The sequence below is a fragment of the Xiphophorus maculatus genome, chromosome 3, assembly GCF_002775205.1.
Source record: "Xiphophorus maculatus strain JP 163 A chromosome 3, X_maculatus-5.0-male, whole genome shotgun sequence".
Lineage (NCBI taxonomy): Eukaryota > Metazoa > Chordata > Actinopteri > Cyprinodontiformes > Poeciliidae > Xiphophorus > Xiphophorus maculatus.
The window spans coordinates 8,668,405-8,693,511 of record NC_036445.1 but is presented as its reverse complement, the minus strand read 5'-3'; the positions used below and the strand labels follow the sequence as shown (position 1 = coordinate 8,693,511).

Below are 25,107 nucleotides of genomic sequence, written 5' to 3'. Positions count from 1 at the left end.
CCTCCAGTTTCTCGTTGTGGAAGAACAAAAACTGCCTTTTTGCTGATGCAGAGCTTTGACTGTCTCCATCCTGCAGGCTGGTGATGAGAGGCTGTGAGCTGTCAGCTTACCTGTATGTGTGGGACCACTTCCGCCTGCTGGAGCTGCCCTGGGACTCTGCATGGACCTGGTGGCTCACCTTCCTCGGAGTGGACTTCTGCTACTACTGGGTCCATCGCTTCGCTCACGGTACCTGACACTGATGTCCACAAACAATAGAAATCCAGGCTTATTAAAGGGACTATTATGAAAAATTCCCTTTAGCGCATTTATGTACTTCCATTTCAGTCTCTACTGCTTCCAGAAACAATCAAAGCGCTAACAAAAAAAAACACTCATCCATTCTCTGGCAGTAAGTTAAAGTTTTCTGGTGTCCACAAAAAGAGCCGTTTCAAAAACCTCCCAATATTGACGTCATGGTCACCAGACATTCCCTCGTTACCTAGCAACCCCGGCCGAGCCCTGCCCGTCACCTAGCAGCCAAAGTGGAGCCCAGCCCCTTGTGTATTTGTCTCCCGTGGGGAGAAATTTGTCTAAAAAGAAGGGGAAAAGGAAATGACATAAGTCTTTTTATGGCATTGCATGGCTAAGCATTGGTTTGTATAAAAATATAACAGGTTTTTAGAAGTAAACTTTAAAAAACATACAAATTTTCTGTCCTACTGTCTCTACTGTTTAAAATACTTCTAAGGAGATATTAACGAAACATTCTTGAATTGATAGTTTTCTCAATACAAGAACAAATGATACTTTAAACAAAGTCAATAAATACATAAAACTAGCACAAGTGATTAAATAGACATAAAATTTTGAGCAAAAGAAGCGAAATACACAAATATTCACTTCATATTTACATGCATTTCATTCCTTTCCTTAATGGCTGCTGGAAAAGACGTGTTTTGATGTTGACTTACCATTTGGAAACCATTTGCTGAAGGTCTCAAGGGTCAAAGATGTACAATTGTACAAATTTGCATTTGTTTAAATTTATTTTCACATGTTTAAAGGTGAGAGTATTAACACAGAGTTAGGGGGCGTGGCCAGAAACGGCTTATTTGCATAAAAGTGACAGAGTCCTAAAACATTTCATTCTGAAAGGAGCTCAAAACAGACGGAACTAAGTAGACTGAAATGTTTTTATCTGAGATGATTTTGCACAAAAAATGCAATGAGCATGTTTAATGTATGCTATCCTAACATGTTTAAAAGGAAGCATATTAGGTTCCTTTTAGGCATAAATGGGTTATGACCTTCTTTTTCACCTTTAATCACAAATTATATAAAAATATAGCCTTTAATGCCGAAGCTTCATTGATTTCCGCAGCGCTTCATTGTGTGGCAAAACGACTATCTTTGAGTTTCTCGTTGCTTTCACAAAGTCCAAACTAAGGCTACAAAGTCAGCGGATGATAAATTGCTTAAAAATGTTGATTTAGTTGCCTTCCCTGCAGGGAGGAGCGGTGAACATGGCAGTCACTTGGTGTTTTCCTGGACACTGTAGAGGAAGCAATTATTTTTGAGTTACATCCAGCTGCTTTAGTGCTGTCCAGATGTAAGAGGCCTCAGCCTCCTGAGAGCTGCGGTCTCAACCCCAGGCTGCCACAGCAACAGGCTGCATATAGTAATGTCTCTGAATCTCCACCGTCCTGCAGCATCTTTTTTAGAAAGAACACAAGCAGAAAATATGGTCACGGCTGTAGCTTTTTTTCTCCTTTACAAGGATTTCCTCCGTGTTTGCTTAGTGATGCACATGGCAGATGTTCAGCTGCCACTCAGCCGGCTGGATGAGAGGTAGGTATTTGTGGCCTCTGGCGATGTTTATTTGTGTCAGTGACACATCAGCCTTCATAGTTTTGGAGTAAAGTCCGCCGCCGCTGTGTTGATATTAGACTCTGGCTAAACAGAAGCCTTCAAAATGTTTCCCGCTGTTGGCCGGAGAGTGTTTTTTTGAGGTGAGGGAGAACATACCGTTGGAATTACGGCTGTCATTTTTAATTGCACTTTGATGTCATATGTGCACGAAGCAGGTTAGACCTTAATATCGTCATGGTGACGATACATCTGCATGTATTTATAATCCCAAAACCTAAAGATCGTTGTTGCAGGAAATGTGATCTCATATGATTTTGGCGAGCTCTTCATCGGTTATTTATGACGATGCAAGTTTCCACAAACAAGTTGTTCTACACAGTCAATAATAATACGAGCGAGGGAATGGATGTTAAATCATGAAGTTATATTCTAGTGCTGACTGCTTGTTTGATGATTAATATGCTGATTTTCTCTATTACACACACATGGTTTATCCACCGTTGTTGTCAGACTCTAAATAAGCTATTGTCTCCATAAAACAGATTAACGGATTAAATCAGTGATTTTTTTTTCAGTGATGATGAAAAATGACTGAAGCATTATATCATTATTATATATTTATGCATCATTATTTCCAATTTTTTTCCAATGCTTTGACCTGCTGAGGGACTGTGTTCAGTGTAATGCTTTTAGCCCTCCTGCCTTGAGCAGCCATTATTAATTTGGAGGTGACGTCACACTGTGTGTGTTAAAAAAAAAAATCAGTGATACAAAAGAGTTTTACCCAACTTTTTAGAATAAAAGCAAGATGTATATGCAGGTGACAAATTTAGCATGTTGTATGTGTTTATTCCTTAGACACTCCATGAAAACCTGCATGTTTTTATAACATATTTATACTTATTATTTATATTTATTTTTGAAGATGTCCTGCTCTCTTCAAACTTCTGATATTTAGTTTGTTCTCCTGACTGAAGCCACTGACTGTTAATGTGAGTGTTGATTCCCGGGTGAGACTGAAATGTTGTGGAGTGACTTAAAATCAAATCAATCAATCAAATGTTATTTGTGTAGCACGCCTCAGCAGCACGGCATTTCAAAGTGCTTTGCATCACAAGGTCATAAAACACACAATCAACAATTAAAACATTGCATTTAGTTAAGTGCCATAGTTAAATGTTTCATTGATTGTTTTTCAAAAGCAACTCTCAACAGGTGGGGTTTTAGTCGAGATTTAAAGGAACTCAGTGTTTCGGCTGTTTTGCAGTTTTCTGGAGGTTTTGTTCCAGATTTGTGGTGCATAGATGCTGAATGCTGCTTCTCCATGTTTGGTTCTGGTTCTGTGGATGCAGAGCAGACCAGAACCGGAAGACCTGAGAGATCTGGAAGGTTACTATGACAACAGCAGATCTTTAATGTATTGTGGTGCCGAACCGTTCGGTGAATTATAAACTAACAGCAGTGTTTTAAAGTCTATTCTCTGAGCTACAGGGAGCCAGTGTAGGGACTATAGAACTGGTATGAAGTGCTCTATCTTCCTGGTTTTAGTCAGAACACCAGCAGCAGCATCCTGGATGAGCTGCAGCTGGAGGATTGATTTGTGTATTTTTGTTTAACCACTGTTGCATTAACCAATGTGACTAAAGATTGATAAAGAATCCCTCAAACGTCTCACAGATGAAAGTGTGGAGTGGGTGAGATTTGTTCAGACTGATGTCAGAAATAATAGATGACTGAAAGAACCACTGAAGTTATTTCAACCAATGGGGGTAAGACCAGCTAACTATTAGAGAAGCATTACTTATTGTGTAACAATGCATATGCAATATTTAGTGTTTGAATAAGGCTGACAGTTTTCCACGCATTGTTTGAGATGGTCACAAGTATTCTTGGATTTTAGTCATTCTTGGGTTAAATTAATGTAAATTAATGTAAATTAATTTTTGGACAACATGCTGTGATATTACAGAGGTATTTTAGTGGATATCATTCATGAAAACCCGAATTCTGCTTGCATCGTCACATGCTGGTTTTTATGTATTTATTGTAGTAATTTTATTTTTGAATTGTAAAATCAGTTTTCTTGGATGTCTCAGAAGCGTGAAAGAATCACACTGTTCTTTCTTCGTTTTTCCGGCCAACTGGGGATGTTTTTCTGGAACCCTTTGAGGTCACAAAGTCATAAGTTCCTGAGCAGCTGCAGTTTCTCGGGATACAAACGCTTTTTCCTCTTGTTACCAGAAAGAAGCTGCTTTCTGCGACCGCAGAGGAGCGGGCCGCCGCCGCCGCCGTCCTCGTGCCTCACTCTGGTCAGCTGAGGTTGTCTCAGTCAACATATCTGAGCTCCTTCTCCTTCCAAATGAAGTTTTGATCAGAATACCCCAAAGTCGGAGATGGGTTTTGCCCATTAATGCTCAGAGCTGGCTTCTGACTGCTGGATAAACGTACTTTATGAGCTGTGTCTTGCTTTACTACTTTTACTTCTTGGAAGAACTTTGCTATAGTTCAAAACAGAAGAAAAGTTGCATCTTTAATCCTATTATGTCGAGGCATAAGAGTAATAAATCTTCCATTTGAATAACGAAGGAAAAATTACAATACATATGCTCAAAATGAGGCAAAGTTACACCCTGTGCTCAGAGGGGGGAGGAGTAAAAAATACATTTTCTCAGTGTAAAATATAATTGTGAGTTTGAGCAGTTTTATGGTTGATTTCATAGTTTCCCTCCCATGACCTCAACATAAAAAGGATCGCTCAGAGATAATTAAGTGGAAGGAATTTGGCAGTCATGTGCGCTGATGCCATCTATGTGCAGGAGACATTACTGGTGGGGATTTCTGCTGCCAGACACTGATTCTGGAGATAGCAGCAGATTGAAACAGAAAACTGAAACCACCTAATCAGCGAGCCCTTTTCAGATTTAGAACTTAATGAAATTCAGGTTTCTACATTCATACACACACGCACACACTCACAAAAATAATAATAATAATACTGAAAGCCTGTGACTAGACCTTTTTTATGGGCCTTTCTTTGCATTTGGCTGCAGTCGGCGTAGACAAACAGCAGTTGTGGTTAAAGCTGAGGCAAATTTGGAACTTCAAACATTTGAATGACCTTTGTGCACACAGTGCCTTTCCAGTTTTGCTCCTAATATCAATATTTGCACAAACCCATATCATCAGTGCGCGTCCCAGAAACAAATACTTAGCTACATTACTTGTATATTAAGTAATACATGATTTTTCTCACTTGTTTTTATTTTAACAGCCATAAAATCCAATTTAAGATTTTGATAAATGACCCAGTTTACCTGATGTGTTTTTTCAAAACTTTGTTTTGTTGTCTTTTCTTTTCTGAAGTGCCTTGGACGGGTTTGGGCGCTTGTTTCGGATGCGGCTGTGTTGTTGACAGGCCTGTTGATTCTGTTTATTCTAAACCCGTATCGCTAGCGCCACTAATAGCAGCTCTGCGCTCGGCCTGCATCTTCGTGCAGGCGTGCCGGCCAGGTTGAAGCCATTAATCAGCCAGTCAGCTGTCTGCGTTCTGATTATATGTGAGGTAATGGAGTTACGCTGCAGCCGTCTCGCCGCACTAACGGCCGCCGCTGTTACACTTATAGCACAGAAACATCAGAGTATCACTTATAGACATGAAATGGTATCATTAGCTACTCAAAATGACGTAATTTTAGAGAAAAGAAAAGGGCTTGAATCGGTAAAAGAAAAAAGGGGTTTGTTTTTCTTTTCCTGCTTCTGAAGGGTCTCTTGATGAAAGCCAGTTATTACAGGACAAGCTGGGTAAAATATTTGGTTGTTTTTCAGCGGCGCTGCATGATAAACTATAGCAGAATCATTCTGCGGAAACATGAAATTGGGTTTCAGCTAAATGTGAGACAAAACATGGAAACTTTCTGAATTTAGGATAATTAAAAGACGTTTAGGCATCAGGATCAAAACGATCTAAAGCATAATGAATGTATTTTTTATTCATTCATGTTTCAGATTATCCATTTCAGTCGCAGATGGACATAATCTGAGTTTTAAATAATTACATTTATTAAAGGGGCAGCATTACATAAAATCTACTTTTTTGAGCTTTATGTCATGTTGTGTTATTTCCTCATCAAAAACATACCTGGAGCTTTGCTTTGATTCTTTCATGAATGTTTGAGAAATCCATTCATCTCCATGGCAACCATTCATCTGCACAAATGCCTGGGTGGACCTAGCTCCGCCTTCGGCGACGCAGCTTCAGTTTCCAAGCTTCCACCTCAAAGAGCAGCCGTCCCCTGGGACTTCCCCGCTCAGCTCCTTCAGACTAGCCAGCAGCAATTAGCAAACACCTGGTAGAACTGGGTGTCTGTGAGCTCATTATGGGAGCTACTTAATTGTGCAATGTTGGTTTAAAAAAGTTCTTAAAGGGTTAATAGAGGAACCATGTTGTGATGACTTGCTGAAGGCGGATTTTTTAAAGAAACCGAGGCCCAATTTCAAGGTGCTAAATTACAAAGTCAAATTTCTTTTTAGTTGTATAGCATTTTATGACAACTGAAGGTCACATAACTCAGTGGTTATGGATTCTCCTATTGGTGCCATTTCTGCTTCATCTCTTCTTGTGAACTTTGAGGCGTGTGAGGCTCTTAAATGCTACTAAAGGTTTTACCTTCTGGATGAATCAGGAATCAGAACAGTTTTATGGACAAACAAGGAATTTGACTTTGGCATAAATTTTAGAGGACATAAAAAAAGACTAACGGTTCAGTTTCTGATTCTTTTTCAGAAAACAAAGGTTTGATGTGAGGGTGCAAACATTTTGTTTCACGACATACCCGACTACTCTGGCTGTAAGGTGTTCATTAGAGGTGTTCGTCTCCGAAGCGACTTGTTTTTGTGATTAGAGTTTTTGTGTGTAGCGCCACCCTGATGGTAAAGTCTGAACAGTTTGTGTCCAGGTTGTGTGGGGTCTGCAGATATATCCAGACTGTACAAGTCCTGGATGGAGGGAAGATCCGTCCTGATGATCCCGATTGTTTTTCTGGTCCTGTCCTGTTTTCATAATGAGTCAAATAAAGATGGATGAAAACAGGACAGACTGAATAATGGCTGTATAGAAGATGACCAGCAGAGGCTTTGGTAGGTTTTCCTCTTGGAGTAATTTTTATAAGTTTGTTGTTTTCTTCATTTATGCCTCATGTCTCTTCTATTTATGAGCCTTTGATAACTTTCCAGAAGGGTAGATCTCAAATTGTGTCATCTATTCTTAAATTTCCTGATTAATTAATATAATTTGTTGTTTGAGATCTTTTAGTCGACTATATGTTGTCATACAGGTCCTACACTGCAAAAACACAAAATCTTACCAACTAATTTAGGTCTAGTTTCTAGTGCAAATATCTTAGTTTTGTCTTATTTCAAGTTTTCTACCTTACAAGTAACTTTTTAGTAAGATATAGAAGCTTATTTTAAGTAAGTAATATTGATGAAAATGTGCTAATTCTACTGGTAGATTATTTAACTTATAACAATACATTTTTCCAGTGTTATAAGTTAATTTAGCTGCCAATAGATAATAAAGAATTATTGAGTTAAAACACGCTTCTACTTGCTGAAAACTTACTTTTAAGTTAACTTGACTCATTTTAAGTGTCTAGAAACTAGACAAAAATTACTTGGTAAGATTTTGTGTTTTTGCAGGTTATTTAAATTATTTTGTGATTGTAATCAGCTCTGGATGTGAAATTAAACCCAGTTTTCTAAAAATGTGTTTAAGTCTTGGGTTTAACGGGAAATCAAATGGGGCCAGGTTGATTTGGAAAGCTTCTCATTTCAATAAATGTTTTCATCATTTAAATATATTTGCATTCCCACCATGTGTAATATTAGTGCTTAAATCAGCACATCAGCATTTTCCTTTGGTGGCCCATTACACCTTAACACCTTTTTACCACCCAATCGACTTTAATGTTTTCTCCATTTGTGTATAATGTCCTCTAATTGTGGCTCCCTGGGGTCTGAAATCCTTAATAGCTGCAGAAAAACTTTCCAAATTGATAGTTGTCAGTGAAATTGTTTCTCATCTGTTCTTGATTTATTAGTTTTTTAGATTGAGAGCAGATGTATTAGCTTCTTCTTTTTTTTTTCTTTTTTACAACTTTTGACTACTTCATGTTATCAAAAAGGTTTTGTTAAAGTGATTATTTTTTTATTCAAAAGGGTTTGGCTTGTGAAATTTGACTAAAAGCCTGTTGATAATTTAGGCAATTCATCATAATTACTTTTTCAAAAAAAACCAGCAAAAATTTCAACACCACTCAGGTTTTTATCTTTGTTTAATATTAAAACATGTTTTATGATCTGAAACATTTACATGATATGTAAAATTTAACTAAAGTCTAAAGGAAAAATGTTTTACTAAGCATTACAATATAGCTATTACAAGAAATGTTTTCTTTTTCTTTATTTTTCTATTGAAGCATTGAGTTACGTCTCAGATTCATTAGTGTTTGATGTGAAACGTGTTTCTTGTTTTTCTTCTAAATTTGTTTATTACAATTTGCAGGTGCTTGAAATCCTTGAAAAATGCCTGAATTTTAGCTAGTTTTTATTTTATTACTAAACTGGGCAGCAAGAATGTGAAGCACTTTCAAGAACTTTCCAAACCTTGAAAATGGATGGATTATATTTTTTTCTTTAATTATTGTTTCGTTTTAAGACCAGTCGGGTGCATTGAGTCTGTTGGAGACATTTCAAAACATAAAATGTTTCTATATTTTAGTTTGAATGTAGAAAACTACCTCAAAAATATTGATAGTAATAAATTATATAACAGTGAATTGAGCCTATGTTTTTTTTATAGCTTATTTGTGTTGTTTTTGTTTCTAAAATGTGCTGGAAACGTTTGAAAATGCGTCACAAAGTTCTTGAATTTTCCTGTGGGGAAAATTGTACAAACTCTTTTATTGTGTACATTTTTTGGGATGTTTGCAGATCATTCCTTTGCAAAGAGCTAAATTAGTCCATTACGTTCATCCTGCCTTCTCTCCTGTCGAACCAACAGCCCTCATAAATATTCTGTGATTGCTTTTGTGGCATTTTGTAATCAAAACCACATACTTTGTGATGCTAATTTAGAAATATATGTAAGGGCTTTTTATATTTGTGCTAATGTATGATGTCAAATGTGACTTCTTTTTTTTTTTATTACTTGCCATATCAGTGATGGATTATAACCTGACGTCAAGTAAGGCTGAGTCTATTAAGCCCAATGTTTTTGACCAATTTTGAGAAAACTTTGCAGTAAAATCAGAAAAAATGTGGGGGTCTGTTGATTTTGTGTGAATTTAGAGGATTTGTGAAAAACTGAGGAACTTATTAATGTAATTTAGAGTCCAGAGGGCCGCATTAATAGGTATGACGGGCCAAATTTGTCCCCCAGGCCATGAGTTTGACACATGTGGTTTAGTTTCTTGTGCAAATTTCTTAATACACTTGAATTAAGATAAAACTAACATTAAAGTAACTCATCGGCAAGATATAGGAGCTTGTTTTAATTAATAGTTCCTTAATTTTAATGAAAAAGTAATTGATTATTTCACTTATAAGGTGGGTTAAATGTTTTGCTATAAGTGAAATAATCTGCAAGTGGAACTAGAACTTTTTCATCAATATTTTGAAATTATTGACTTAAAACAAGCTCCTATATCTTGCTGAAAAGTTACTTGTAAGTTGGGTTTGTTTTATTTCAATTGTGTTAAGGTACGGTACCACAAATACTTGGTGTCATTTGTTTCTTTGCAGTGTTTTGTTTAAAAACGGAGCTCCTCCTGTCTGTGGGACGGAGGGCCGGGTCAGCATGGCCCCCCAACAGCCGGGGCTCCATAAATCTTCCCTGTGACGGCCAGTTCCTGGCTCTGCACAGGTTGTACGGTCTGACGGCGAGATTCAGGCCCCTGGCTTGGTTTGCTGCTCCTGTTGGTCTGATTTGGTCAGGATGTGGGACTTTCGCTCGCGGCAGCACAGGAGATGAAGTGAAAAGCCTCCTGGGAGGCAAAGACAACATTAACAGTGATATACAGGTTTCTGTCCAGGCCGGTTCGCCTGTTGAAAGAAGGTGAAAGAATTTCCCTTCATTGAGAATGAAGCCCCAGACATCACAGAGAGATGGCATCCGCCGGGCCTCGAAAGCGAACGGCTTTAACAAAGTGTTGAAAAGGAGGCTTGTTATGATCAGCGAGGAGGCTGCTGAGCTAAGCAAAGGCCCCGGCTCGACTGTCTGCTGCCCTCATGCGCTTCCCGCGCTGCACGGACAGACTTTCCTGTGTCAGCAGTGCTGATGGACGAGCTGATCTAGACTGCAGACATGGCTGAGGGAAAACCTCCGCTTGTCCAACGGATGGGGGGAGGGAGTGTGAAATATAAACACAAACCATTTCTTTATCTTTGTAAGCTGTAATGTTAGCTTTAGCAGGGAAAAAAAGTAAGAAATATGTGGATTTAGAGACTGTTTTGTCTCTGGACTGACCGCAGTCTTTGTGTCCATATTTTACAGGAATGCCTCAAGTGTATTTGATCATATTTAGTACAAAATGTCTCTTGGACTCTATTAATTACTCAGAGATCACAGGGAAGTCTCAAAGCACATTTTTTGGGCTTTTATACAAACATAATATCCACAATAATCTGACTGTAATCTGATTTTCCAAGTTTTCTCTGACAGAAGCATCTCGGTCCTTTTAGAGAGATTTATAATTTTCTCAAATTTTTTCGTTTTCTCAATGGATGAGATGAAAATTAAACCGTAGAGACCAGCAAAGCGCCACAAGATGACAGTTACTCCTAACATTGACCTGGTGTGAGATTACAGTATTTCAATTGTTTCTATGCTTTTCCTTTTTTGTGGCCATAATATTTTATCTCTGCTCTTTGGTTGAAATATTTTTCCTGTATCTTCTGTTGCCTCTATATTTAGGTTTGGTAGTTATACAACAACTCTGACCTTAGAGCTTTCTCACTTATGAAACTCCTTAATCTGCTGTAAAATATCAATTTGAAAATCTTTCAACTGTTTGGGAGAGAAACCGAGATAAAAATATATGATGGTGAAGGTTTTAAATTTGTTTTTACCCATTTTTGTTAAATATTCCTCTTTCTTGTGTCAGTTGTCCAACATGTTGGCTGCATTTCCAAACGTCTTGAACTCCATGTCAGGTAGAGGTTGGTTTTTCAAAATAATGAGACATTATGCTGTCTTGCTGGCTTTGCTGTTGCTCCTGGATGTATCTTGACACCAACAACTGATGTATAAAGAACCAAGGTGTTATGAGAAAAGACCCTAAAATCACACGATTCAATCATAAATCCTGGATTTTAGAGTGCACTGCAAAAACACACAATTTTACCAAGTAGTTTGCTCTAGTTTCAGTGCAAATATCTCAGTACATTTAAATTAAAACAAAACTAACAAAAAAGCAACTTATCAATAAGATGGAGGAGCCTGTTTTAAGTAAATAGTTCCTTAATTTTGATGAAAAAGTAATAGATTATTTCACTTATAACATGGGGAAAATGTCATTATAAGCAAATTTATCAACTAATGGAACAAGTAGTTTTTCATCAATATGAAGAAAGTATTTACTGAAAACAGGGTCCTATACCTTGCAGAAAGGATACTTGTAAGTTAGTTTTGTCTTATTTTAAGTGTAATATTTGCACTAATACTTGGTAAGATTTGGTGTTTTTGCAGAGCGTAAAGAAAAGCAAAAGATTGGATGGTGAGCTATGTAACTGCAATGTGAAACCTGCTGAATGAAGATTTGTTAGAGAGCAAAGTAACGTTTTTTTTCTGGATTTCATTATTCAAAAAGGGAATATTAATGTTGATAAAATACGTTTCTGCCTCACCTGTCTCTGTCGCTCCGCAGTTTTCATGCCATGTTTGTCAGAGCCGTAAGTGGGCCTGACCGGGGTTAGTGTGTTTGGATTAGCGTGTGTGACTGAGCTGTGTGGACAGCATGAAGTATGGCAGCGGCTGAGGAGACTACGGCCCACCATCCAGAGGAGTCCTGCGCTGCCTGTTTGGGTTGGCACCCTGTCCAACGAGCCCTCCAGTCCAAACACTGGAGGCCTGTTCACAGCCCATTACTCCTCTGATTGACAGCGCAGCCCACCATTCAAAAGAATGCACACGAAGGGTGTTGCATATAAGTGCCAGGAGTTTGTCGCTTGGGGTGATGATTTAGAGAGCTGATTGATGTCACTATAAAAGCGTTTTATAAGGATGTCATTTTGAATCTACCTCCAAAATGATTACTTTTTTTTGTCTTGTCCAATTTTTCTTTTATAGCGTCGTTATTTAAGGTACAGATCTGCAGTCGTGTCCACTTAGAGCTGCACTTTACTGGAGCTGGATTTATGGAGCTCAGCAGGACTTTGGTTCCTGCATTTATATGACTCTGGTTATGTAAGCATTGCTGCAACCACAGTTGAGTTGGACGTAAACAGTGTCTGTCAAAGTCTAACTCTGCAACGCTACATGACTGTGGATAATTTGTAGCTCCTTGATTATGTGTCATACTCCCCTTCAATAGTGCAGAGTAAAAACGTAAAACATCATCCTGAAACAAAACTTTCTGTGCCATCAGTCCACAGCTTCTTTTAATGCTGAAATTTCAATGTTGTTAAATTATAAACTTTGCTTTTTAAAATGTATTAATAAGGCAATTGATAGTTGATTAAAGGGGACCTATTTTGTAAAATCCACATTTTGCACTTTTTTCTTCTTCTAATTGGGTTTCAGTTGCTTCTAAAAACAAACACCCAACCATTTTTGGCAATACGTTAATGTTTTGTTGTGTTTGGAAAACGAGCCGTTTCAAAAACCCTCAGATTAAGTCATATGGGACAGATTGTGCCGTTACCTGGCAACCTAAACAGAGCACCAGCATGTTTGGTCAGCTGGTATTTTGGTGCCAAGATGAGGTGATTTTTTTTCTTTTGGCTGCACCGAAATTAGTTTCTTACCCAAAACTGCAATGGAAAAACTTTTTCTGCATCACACAAGTCATATACTCAGCAATCTGATTTTGCCACTGGCACAAACCATGAAGAAGAAGACAACAGTAAGTAGCTGGAGGATGATGGCGCGGCATGTTTTTTATGACTTATCGCATTAACAAACTTATTCAGGTCATTTTTAAAGTTGTGTTTCTTATTTAATGGAAACACCGCAATTGAAAAATTGTGTTTTTTCAGCATTAGGGGAATATTGACAAAGCTTTGTGCACATTTTGTAAAAGAAGCACACAAACATTTCCAAACATTTCCGAATACAAGAAAATTCACATTTTGCACTTTTTTGTTCTTCCAGTTGGTCTCAGTTGCTTCTAAAAACACCCAACCATGTTTGGCAATAAGTTAATGTGTTGTTGTGTTTGGAAAACGAGCCGTTTCAAAAACCTTCAGATTAAGTCATATGGGACAGATTGTGCCGTTACCTAGCAACCCAAGCGGAGCTCCAGCATATTTGGTCAGCTGGTTTTACCATTTTTTGTTGTGAGTAAATCACCAAAACATGACAGAAAAGAATTGATACAAGTCATATTTTACTGCATTAAACAACAATGTTTTCAGGACAAATTAAAAAAACCGAACGTTTCTTGAGTAATCAGGTCTCTGATGAGCAAATGGATGTAGATGTTAGGTAACCATCAACTTTATCAACAAATCAACTTTATTTATCCCAAAGGGAAATGAAAATAAGAGCTAAAGATACAGTAAGTGTGAAATAGGCAATAAAGAAACAATAAATAGCAGGAGGCTCATCAGAGACCAGAAACAGGATTTTAAAATGTGTTTTTATTAACAGGGAGTCTCAGTTAAAGAACTGGTGTGACATGATCCAGTTTTCCATTTTCGTCAGAACTGCTTGAGCTTCAGCTGACCTGTAAATACACCTTTACATAAATCTATTTTACTGACACAAACCAAACTTCTTGCTGTTTATTGTGTGTTTAACAGCCAAATTAACAGCTTCTTTATATTAACAGCTTCTTTATAGTATTTTCTTCGTGTTTCTCTTTACTTCATAGAAAAACATCTGCCTCTAACTCCATTTCTAGCAGCTTCCTCTGTCACACCACCCGTCTGCAGATGAAGGCTTTCTGTAACCTTCCTATTTTCCTCTTCTGTGTCAGCTCCACCTTCAACCTCCGTCCATTATATCTGGTTTCCCTCTTTTGCGTGTCCGAACCATCTCAGCCTTCCTGCTCGACTGTTTTTTAAAATCTTGTCAGGTTTGGTCTGGTACAGTGAAAATCTTAATGTCTTAACAGTAGATGTGTTTACAGTTGTCTTATAATTGTGCAATTTGACATTTTGAAAATAAATTCGCTTAATGGGAAAATTTTTTGCTAAAAAGTTTTTGTGCCAAAATGAGGTGATTTCATTTTATTTTATTTTTTTCTGTACCAAAATTGGTTTATTTCGCAAAATGGAAACGGTCACAAGATTAACCATCAGATTAAACCACGAAGAAGACTTGTAGGATCTTGGTGTTTAATGACTTTCAACTGACCAAATTCAGTCACGTGTGATTTTAATCGTGTTTATTATTTAATGCAATTGCGAAATTAGTGGAACATTTACAAAGTTTTGTGCACATTTGTCATAGAAACGCAAGTAGTGACATTTTCACTACTTTCTTTTTACTCTCTTTTCATGTTTTTCATAAATGTTGGGAGCAGCCTGCATGGCTGTGCTTCAGTGTGAACATGTGGCCATTAAAGTGTTTGAAATACCTGAATTCAATCATTTGGATGGATGAGCAAATATTATGAGCGGTATTGTTCATTTTTACTACAAAGCTGAACCTCTTGGCTGTCTGACAAAGTTTAATAAAAAAAAAAAAAATCAGTACATCATGAAATTTTGCTTGTCAGGGTGTAATGAATTGCTTTTTAAAGTGGCATAATAACGCAGCCTGGTATGGCTAATGCTGTTAGCATAGCTAATTAGGAGACTATCCTCAATAATGTTTAAAGTTGTGTGAATTTTGTCACTTCACTGCAAAAATTCAAAATCTTACCAAGTATCTTTGGTCTAGTTTCTCGTGCAAATATTTTTGTACACTTGAATTAAGACAAAACTAACTTTGAAGTTACTTTACAGCAAGTTATAGGAGCTTGTTTTAAGTTAAAACTTCCTTAATATAGATGAAAAAGTACTTATTCCATTGGCAGATTATTTCACTTTTTACATGGGGAAAATGTCTTGTTATAAGGTAAATAATCTGCCAGTCGAACTAATTTTTTTTCATCAATGTTAAGGAATTTTTTACTTAAAGCAATCTTAATAGCTACTTGTAAAGTAGTTTTGTCTTATTTGGAGTAGAATTGGAATAGAATTTAGACCAAACATACTTGGTAAGACTTTATGTTTTGCAGTGTTATGACATGTGGAAACCACTCTTGTAACTGATTTTATGATTTTTAAACCATGACTAGCCTTGTTTTGTCAGCATGAGTCAGCTAAAATTAAAGGCACCCAGTTTGCTGCTGATATTTTCTTTTAAAGCTGAGTTTTGCTGAAATATTACAAATAATTTCCTACATATTTTCTCTAAGTCTCATGCACGGTGCCATAAATATCCTTCGCCTGATTAGCGTCCACACATCCTTGTTATTCTCAAGAAATCCAGATTTAGAGATCACCGGAGATCTGTCTTCTGTAGCTTTGAATTTGGGCTCTGTGGTACTGGTTCTCATCGTCAGCAGGGCTTCCCTCCTGAATAAGCCCAGCCAAACTATGCAGCGTCCCACCGCGTCCTCAGATGAGGACATGGGCCTGCAGTGAAGCTTAGCAGTTCCAACTTCCTATCAGTGACAACAAGCATCAATCTTAGCCGCCCTTCGTCCTAGACCCTGCCAAGCGTGCCTCTAGTGAAGTGAAAAATTGTGAATGCCGTAGGCTGCTGGAATTAAACAAAGGCTGGATTATCCTCCCAGTATGTCCCGTAGTGGGACTATTCATCGTCGAATCCCCCATAGTTCAGAGCGGAAGAAATATAATAATTTTTGTTCTTGGCTGCCGCTGATCCAGTCAGGTTTCTTCCCTCTTGCTTTACCTCACTCGTGCTTTCTCCGAAGAAATGTAATTTGTACTGAAATGTCCAATGAAGTTTTTTGAAAAATTAGACCTTTCAGTTTTTAATCATCCTAAGAAAAAAGCACACCATTTAGCCACCATATGTTCTACCTAAAATAACAATCTTTGTGACTTTTATCCAGTCACACCTGCTAAAATCTAGTCTTAACACTTAAATAAGAAAGGTGTGAAGTAACATTCGGGAGCAGTAGCTTTCACTTGGGGTATCCCAAACACTTGAGGAATTAAAACTCAGCTTCACTTATTAAAGCCTGAACAGACAGATGGTGGCATGTCTCTGCTTTCAAAACACTTACCTTCAGTTCTCAGCTGTGTGTTTGTTCAGGTGTTGCAGACCCACCACACAGGGGTTCATGACTGCTGGCTGCATTACACTTTAAGTTTATGGATCGCAGGAGTTGAAGATTTTAATTTTAAATGTTTGTGTTAGAGTGATCCATGGTAGGCAAAGCTTCTGCTTTCTGTGAGATGTTGCAACTTTGGCACACTACTTTTCATAGTGTTGACATTATAAATGTGATTTCTGTGATGTAATGGAACTATTTTATGCGCAAGGTTACGTTGGAGTAGAACCGGGAAGTGACGTACACACTAGAGCCGACAACACACTGTTCTTTAAGGTGAAATGTATTAGTGTTGTGTTCAACATTAAAAGACGTTTAAACACAACGTGGCATCACTGACTCTGCGTAACACTACAATTTAAGTAAGATGGTCACTGCAAAAACATTAAAACTTACCAAGTATTTTAGTGTTTCTAGTACAAATATCCAAGTACACTTGAATTAAGACAAAACTAACATAAAACGTAGCAGCAAGATATAGAAGCTTGATAATTTATTCATGAAATGTATTTTTTATTTACACCTAAGGAGAATTTAGAGAGACCAATTAACCTAACAGTCATGATTCTTGTGAAGCCGGAGCACCCGGAGAGAACCTACAAATTAAAAATGTAAAAATTTGTCAATGATTATATTTGATAGTCAAACATATAACACAGTGTACAGAAATAACTGGTTACACAAGCGACAAGTGTGGAAGTATTAACAAAGCGAATGAGCAAAGGAGAGCAAATGCAAAACAGAATAAGGTTAGTATTCACATGGTTAGTAGTAGACATCTATACCATAAATGTTGTTTTGCATTTTGGTTGTGAATGTTTACGCAATTCAACAATTCGGGGTACACTTTCTCTGAGCTCTTCATGTCAGTTAAACCTGCATCAAAGGAGCTGCTTGTTTTGTTTTCTGCTATCCCCTCATCTACAAGCTCACCTTTCAATGCTTCTCCCTCCTCTACAAAACCAACGTTGTTGTTTTGGAGAGGAGGGAACCTCATGTTTGAGAACAACGGACTGGCCAGTGACGTCTTCTCTGCCACAGCAGAAGCAGCGATCAATGACGTGACAGGAAAGGCTGCGTTGTCAGCAACAGATCCTGACCGAGGCAGACACAAGGAAACTTTCTCTTCCTCTGTGCAAATTTTCCCAACCGGGCCAGTTCTTACTTTGCAAACAGTGACAAAATAGTTCCCACGGATTGTGGTGTCATCCCGAGCACCATTTTGCGATGTTCTGGGTTTACGTCAAATGAGCTCAACCCGAACAAGTAGAAGCCACAAATAAACTGGGAAAACAACTTCAGTCGCTCTGTTCAAAACTCCCGTCCCTCATTTCCGACGTCCATCACGACGTTACTGCAAATATTTTGCTAAAAAGATACTTATGAGTTAGTTTTTGTCTTATTTCAACTGTACTAATATATTTGCACTAGAAAGAAGACCATAAATATTTGGTAAGATTTGGTGTTTTTGAAGTGATGCTGTTGAGCAAGAACACTAAGATTTTATAGTATTGGATAATAAAGCAGAAGCTAAGGAGGCGCTGGGCGGAGCCATGTGCGGAGGCCGCGGTTGTCCTGGGTTTGGTTCCTGGTCTCGGACCATTTGCTGCATGTCTTCACCTTCTCTCTCCACCCTGTTTCCAGAAGATCTACTGTTTTTTAAAGGTCAAGAAAGCCACTAAATAAAATAAAATAAAATAAAAACAAATGAAGTAAAAATAGAACATGAAGTTGATTTTTTGAACATATGTGAAAAAGATACTTACAGCACGAAACATAATGTCAAAACTTTGGTTTTTACATATTTAAAAGAGTGGGTGAAAGTATAAACTTATCAATATCCCCATTCCTTGTTCTACAACTGAGTTTTAGGGCCACACTAAGAAAATTGTTTTTTAAAAATTATGAGAATAAAATCATACTATGAGAAGTCATAATATTGCAACTTTATTCTTGTAATTTTACAACCTTATTGTCATTTTATTTTTCTTAGCATTACTCTAATATACTGTTGCATTATCCACCTAATCTTAGATTTATTACAATATTTACATATAACAACTGAGCCTGTATTTAATCGCTTAACAATATAGTATCTGTTTAACTTTTATTACAGTGGATCAACATTTATCACACTAAAACAAAGCTAGCATCAATAACAGAATAATACTATCAATAATCATATGTTTACATTAAAATAATGTAAAATAATTAACAGTTGTTTGTTTGGACATTGTCTAAGTTTGATATTCAAATTGTTCCACAGTTTAACTTCACTTATTGATGCACAAAAGTTTTTATAGTAGTTCCGAATATTTTAAACTGTGATTTCCTCTCTTATAATTTTGCTACAGTCTTAAACTTTTTTTGAATGTTTTCCGATAATTATTTTTTATTTGTAGACAGTTGTCTGTAGTTCTATGTCAGTGAATTTTAATAATTCAGATTTTACAAATAGTGTGTGATTGTGTTTTTCTAAACATCCAACCTTATGGATTATTCTTATTGCTTATAGTATTGTTATTGCCTGTAGTGTAATTTTCTAGTAATAGCCTCAGATCTGAAATAAAAGTAAAAACATAAAAAATGTAAATATTTATACAGAAACAGTTCCACAATAGAAATACTGCTTGTGCTAAATATTTCTACTCTGTTGTTCTGGTCTTTGAAAGTCAAAGACAAGCTAATTTATCAGTAGCTAATTAGCTGCTTTAGCTAGTTAAATCTGAGTTGACAGAGTAAAATGGCTAATTAGCTTGTTAATCAGGGTATCTCGCTATAAAATTAAGGCCATATTCAATGAAATTCAGCACAAAGAGCCACATTTATGTAACTAAAGCTCAAACTTGTACAGTATTTGAAGGCTACAGTTCTCTCTCAGACGGCAGCAGAAGCAGAAGTGGGATGGAAGGTGCCAAAAAGCACAGGCCAGACGGGGTGGTCCGGAAACGGCTTGGGGATCCAGTGAAACTTAACAAGCATGTTCCCGTTGGATGTTAAAATGAAGTGTAACACAGATATTAATGTAGCAAGTATCACAACATAGCAGAGGAATGCAAACTGGAGCACTGGGACATCAAGCTGGAGGCGAACCAACTGCAGCCAAATACCCGTGTAGTCATAATAGCTCAAACTCCACCAGTCCAGTTTCAAGCGTTACGTTTTCAGCACAGCTGGCCAGGAGTGTTTTTAAAATGGCTCCTTCTGTGGGTGGAGGTGTATAGTTACTCGTCTAGTGAGGGAGTAGGGCTTTGTGTTGGGATAAATCCCTGGTAGAGGTCTGGAGTCCATGCTTGAATCTCATATCGTTACTCTGCTGTTTACCGCTCTTTAGCACTTATGTGTGTGAATGCACTTTTTTGTATTAAGGAGAGGCCAGTCAAGGGCACAAAAGGTGTCGAAAGGTGCCCCACTAAAATTGCAGCTTCTGCATTCTTGGATTACAATAAAAAGTGGGCCAAAGCTTGAATAACAAAACAATTTACTTACCCAAACTACGCTAAGCTAAACAGGCTAAATATGTGACTAGAAAATTTAGCCTGTGCCCTCAGCCACTGTAGCAAACTAATCTACTGCGTAGTTTTTGCATACTACGCACATGACATAATTAACCTGTGTAGCTTAGCTGGTTAGCGTCTCGTCTTTTGTATGTTTTTAAGGCTGCTCTGGTGTAAAGGGAAACACTGTTTATGACATAGTGACATAAATCATGTGGTGTGAATTCAGGTAAAGTCGGTAATTTGATCAACATGTCAGGAAGGAGGAGGTATGCGTCGGTTTCTAAGCTAGCTGTTTCAAACTTTACTACACACCGTCGTCTATGAGCCCCAACCAGGTGTGTTTACAGACAAATGAGCTCGACTTGAACAAGCAGAAGCCATGAATAAACTGGCAAAAACAACTTGGAAAAACAATTTCAGTCGCTCTGTTCAATACTCCTGACGTCCATCATGGTGCCTTTAATGATTAAATGACGTTGTTGCAAAGACTCTACTTGTAGCACTGCTATGCTAACTCTATTCAACTTAAGATTACAAAATGCAAACAGCTGTTTACTTGCTCCCCTTTTCTCCTTTATGACGAGTTTTTTGTGCAGTAGTCTGATGCTGCTTTTTCATCTTTCATCATAGATGAGATGGTAATTAGCTGCTTGGCTCTGATCTAATGTGTTTAACAACAAAAAAATTGATACATGGTGGTTGTTTAACAACAAAAGAGGTATTTCATTCCTCTACTGACAAGGAGTGTGAACAAAACACTAAATATATGAGCAAACTGATTAATGGCTTTGGTGGGAGTCAGTAGACTGACCAATCAGATACCAAGGGTAGCCGATGGCCCATTGTGAATTAATTAATCAATCAAATTTTATTTGTATAGCACATTTCAGCATCAAGGCATTTCAAAGTGCTTTACATCATAACAAACACAAAAACACAAAGTCATGAAACATAGAATTGACAAAACATTACATTAAGTCAAGTTCCATCATTAAATTCGTAATTGATTACGTTTCAAATACAACTCTAATCAGGTGGGTTTTTAGTTGAGATTTAAAGGAACTCGGTGTTTCAGCTGTTTTACAGTTTTCTGGAAGTTTGTTTCAGATTTGGGGTGCATAGAAGCTGAAAGCTGCTTCTCCTCGTTTGGTTCTGGGGATGCAGAGCAGAACCAGAACATGAAGACCTGAGGGGTCTGGAAGGTTGATACAGCAGCAGATCTTTAGTGAATAAACTAATAAACTCATTAATGTTCTGTTTGTAATGTTTTAGAGGTGGCCATCCTCTGGGCTGCTCACCAGGTTCACCACAGTTCAGAGTACTACAACCTGACCACGGCGCTCAGACAGTCGCTCACCCAGCAGTTCACCTCTTGGGTAAGTTTCTACTTGTTCTTTTCTAGTACAACTCAACAAATCCAATAATTAACTGGAAATTATTAACAGTTTAATAAGCATCGTCCCTGTAGTCAGAATTTTCTTCTTCCAAATGTTCATTGTTGTTCATTCCTGAAATCACACATCACACATATTTATCTGCTGCTGTAAATAATCACTAAAGCTCTAAATCTGCAAACAATGAAACCTTCAAATGCTCCAACTTGAGTGATGCTTAGAAAGCTGTAGCAACAAATCTGTTCACACTGAAATGTTTTGGTACTGAATGAATATGGTGGTGTTTGAAACCCGATCACTACCAGAACATTTAATGTCTGGGACGCAGCGTTCCGCCCGGTGGCTTTAAAACGCGACACCAAAACAAATCAGAGCAGGAGAACGCCCAGCTACTACTGAAGTCTGATATTTGTGAACATTACGGTTTCCTATTTGGCTGCGGTGACGATGGAGGAAAAAAGGTGGACCAAACCAAAACCTCGTCAGTGTTTATCAACAGTGACGAGCGTAATTAAGTTCGCGCTCTACTTTACACATTACTGACCTGAGATGATGTCATACAGTCTTTAGACCAGCAGATATAAGACCACACACCGGAGTTTAAATCTGTCCACTACATACACTGACTTATATTAAAAAAACTAAAGTGACGTAAACAAGTTTCAATATCATGTTTTGAGAGTCTTATTTAAAAATTCTTGAACAACGACCATTTTTTTATTGTTGTATGACCTTTCTATAGATCAGGAGTCTGCCACCTGTGGCTCTTTGGACCTTCCTCAATGGCTCTACCTTTTGGTGCTTTCACACCAAACGCGTTTCGCGTGTCAAAAACGCGTCTGACGCTTCGAGTTTGAGGCGTGTGCACTTTGAAGTTACTCTAGACGCGTGTTGGGACGAGCCGCTGTTTTCCATTGTCGATCTCTTTGTAATATGGCGGAAGAAATTGAGAAAGTAGTACCAAAATATTATGCAGTGAAAGCTTCTGCAGTCATAACGGAGGTCCGGATGTCTTTACTGAACATTTTGTGTTCGGTTTCTATCGAACAAACACCGGTGACAGCTGATGACGGTTTGAGCCTCTTGCCTTCTTTTCCTCTCCCGGTTACTTTGAACAATAGCGGATTAAATATTGAGAGTAGCTCGGTTTTATTCACTGAAATCAATAGGATATCGCTTTGAATTCACCAGACAATTCAGAGGTTTCGTGAGTTTCTCAAGCTAGCTGGGCGCTGGCGAGGGTTTTTATCAGCGCCGTTTTTGTCTCACCTGAGTCCAGTTTGATGACCTGCTAACCCGCATCAGCGCCTGCAGAATTGGTTGGCGCTCTGTGTCCAGCAGCAAAAGTTCAGATTTTCTAACTCCCGTGTTGGACTCGCTTGGCACAAGTCAAACGCTTGAAACGCGCCGCGACGAGTGTCCACATAGACTCTGGATGCTCAAATCACATCACACCATTTGGCTAAAGAATAAATTTAACCAACTAACGTTTTAAATATAGATATAATAACAAATTCAGAGTTTTAACAAATGTATTTTTCCTGCACTGTTTCCATTGAATTTCTACAAAGTATGACACTAAACGTAACAAGATGCTTTTAGATCTGTTTTTTTGTCATTAAGATGGAAGCTGAGATTCTTTGTTAAATTTTACATCATTTTACATGAAAATGAGGTAAAAAAAAAAAGTCAGAAAAACACTATCCATCCTATTTTTTACAGAATTCTGTTTATATTCATTTTAAATCCTAAAAATAGACATAAAAGGGTGGTTATTTAAAAACTACAACAAATTTTAAAAAGAAAAGACTCTGAACCAAATGAATCTCAGTAAGTAAGGGAGCTTGTTGAGTGACCCTGTCCTACAGTAAGTATTTTCTAAAATTACACTTTCTCAGTCGCAGATGATATAAAATAAAGTTTTTTGCTCATGATTGTGTATTAAATTGTTTGACACAGTGTCTTGCTTGCCTCTTTTGTCCACTTCAGATCTTCTACCTTCCTATGGCTCTCGCTGTTCCTCCCTCTGTCTTTGCTGTTCATATACAGTTAAACCTTCTCTACCAGTTCTGGATCCACACTGAGGTAATTATGAAATGCTTTAAATATAATAAATAAACAAACCTGTGGATTTTCTAAAAAATTGAGCTGCAGCTAAACACCTTGGATTATCCCAAAATGAGCTCAAATCTGCAGAATATTAATATTTATGTATTTAGTTAGGCCTTAAATTAAAAAACACATTTTTATTAGACGATTTTAAACATGGCAGTCAGGAATATTCTGCGGTGGGAAAAAAAGCATTACATTTACTTTCTGTTCAGCGCTTGCGTCGTGTGAGCGTACCCGTCCATTTCCTGTCGCTAGGCAGAGTTAATGTTTAACTGAAAACTCTTTAAAGTTATCTCTCTTCTTATGCCAGTTGCAATTTGTCGGTTAAGTCAGGCTTTCTCGTCTCGGCGGTGCAGTGTGGAACCTGTGTTCAATAAAAAATAATGAGATTTTATGAAAGATTCCAAACAGAAGCACAACCACTCTGTCTGCCTTTAAAGTGACTGGGAATATCACGTTTACAATCCCCAGGACCATTACAGGCAGTGGGAGGATTTGGAATGCCCTCCCTCCATCTTTTAGTGCACTATTAGAGAAAAAAGTTGTAATAATCACAATTTTCTCAGAGGATGTAATTTATACCTCCTTAGACTTTCTTTCTTTTTTTTTGATGTCATGTGAATTTACTGGCACGCTATTGGCCGCAGCTTTAGAGCTGAAGTGAAGCGGCGCTCTTTCATTCGAGATAAAACTCTCACGCTCAGCAGCCATTATGTGGAAATAATGAAACATTCGGTCCAGACCGCACATGCATCTGCACCGATAGATCAGATCAGGTTCAGACCAATGCAGAAATATAAACTGGGCTAAATTTGACTGATTGAAGTTGATATTGTGGAACAAAAAACAATTAAAGCCGTGAAGTTTCAGATCTTCTTTCACAGTGAAACACATTTGCTTACATTGTTTAGTTTGCTTTATTCGTAGCGATAGTGTTGCCAGAATCATTACGTACGTGACTGAAGAACGTAACAATCATGCATATTATTAGAGCCACTCAAACGTATTACAATATACAATTCTTATTATACACATATGCCTACTAATACACTTAATACTTAATTATATTTTTCTTTCACTATAATACTGAAAGAAAAAAGAAATAAAATGCACCAGTTTTTGTTGTTTTTTCAACAAGATAAAAAAAGTTTAATTAAAAATTAAACCAGAAAACAAACCCGACTATTCTTCACTCACACGCGTCTGATCTTGGACATTAACGAAGATTACTTTGTTACTTTGGTAAACCTTTAATTGAAGGGCTGTGATAAGACTGACATAACACTTGTCATAAACATGAAGGAGTTTTCCTAAATGTTTACTGTTGTCATTAAGTGTCATTCTGTAAATAATCACAATTTTAATGCTAAAAGTGTCTATAAGTTGCATTAAAAGTCCATTAAAAGTGTCAACTTTGCATTAAAAATGTCATTATTTACTGAATGACACTTAATGATTCCTTCATGTTTATAAGAGGTGTCATGTCAGTTTTGTGCACACTCCTTAAAATAACATCTTACCAATTGTTTGTTTGGCAATATTTACCCAACATCGTTATGTTCATTCAGAAATGACAGTAAAATTTGATTTGTTGTTCATTTGCTTCTCATTACCGGGTTAAAAGGTAAGTTCCCACAGTTTTAGCAACATTTTTGTTTCCTTGTTGAATCAACTCTTCTAAATAAAAAGATTATTTGATTCTCTGTTGTCATTTTGACGAGCCAAAACAATAAAAACATATCT

At 37.5% G+C, this 25,107-nt stretch overlaps 1 protein-coding gene across 1 annotated transcript in view; it reads left to right on the top strand.

The window, feature by feature from the left end:
* agmo (alkylglycerol monooxygenase) overlaps positions 1–25,107 on the top strand; it is a 75,787-nt gene that overhangs the window by 14,189 nt on the left and 36,491 nt on the right. The window contains exons 3-5 of the mRNA XM_005799466.3: positions 77–228; positions 21,131–21,234; positions 23,242–23,337. Coding sequence (XP_005799523.2) covers positions 77–228; positions 21,131–21,234; positions 23,242–23,337 — 352 coding nt within the window. The remainder of the gene's footprint in view (positions 1–76; positions 229–21,130; positions 21,235–23,241; positions 23,338–25,107) is intronic.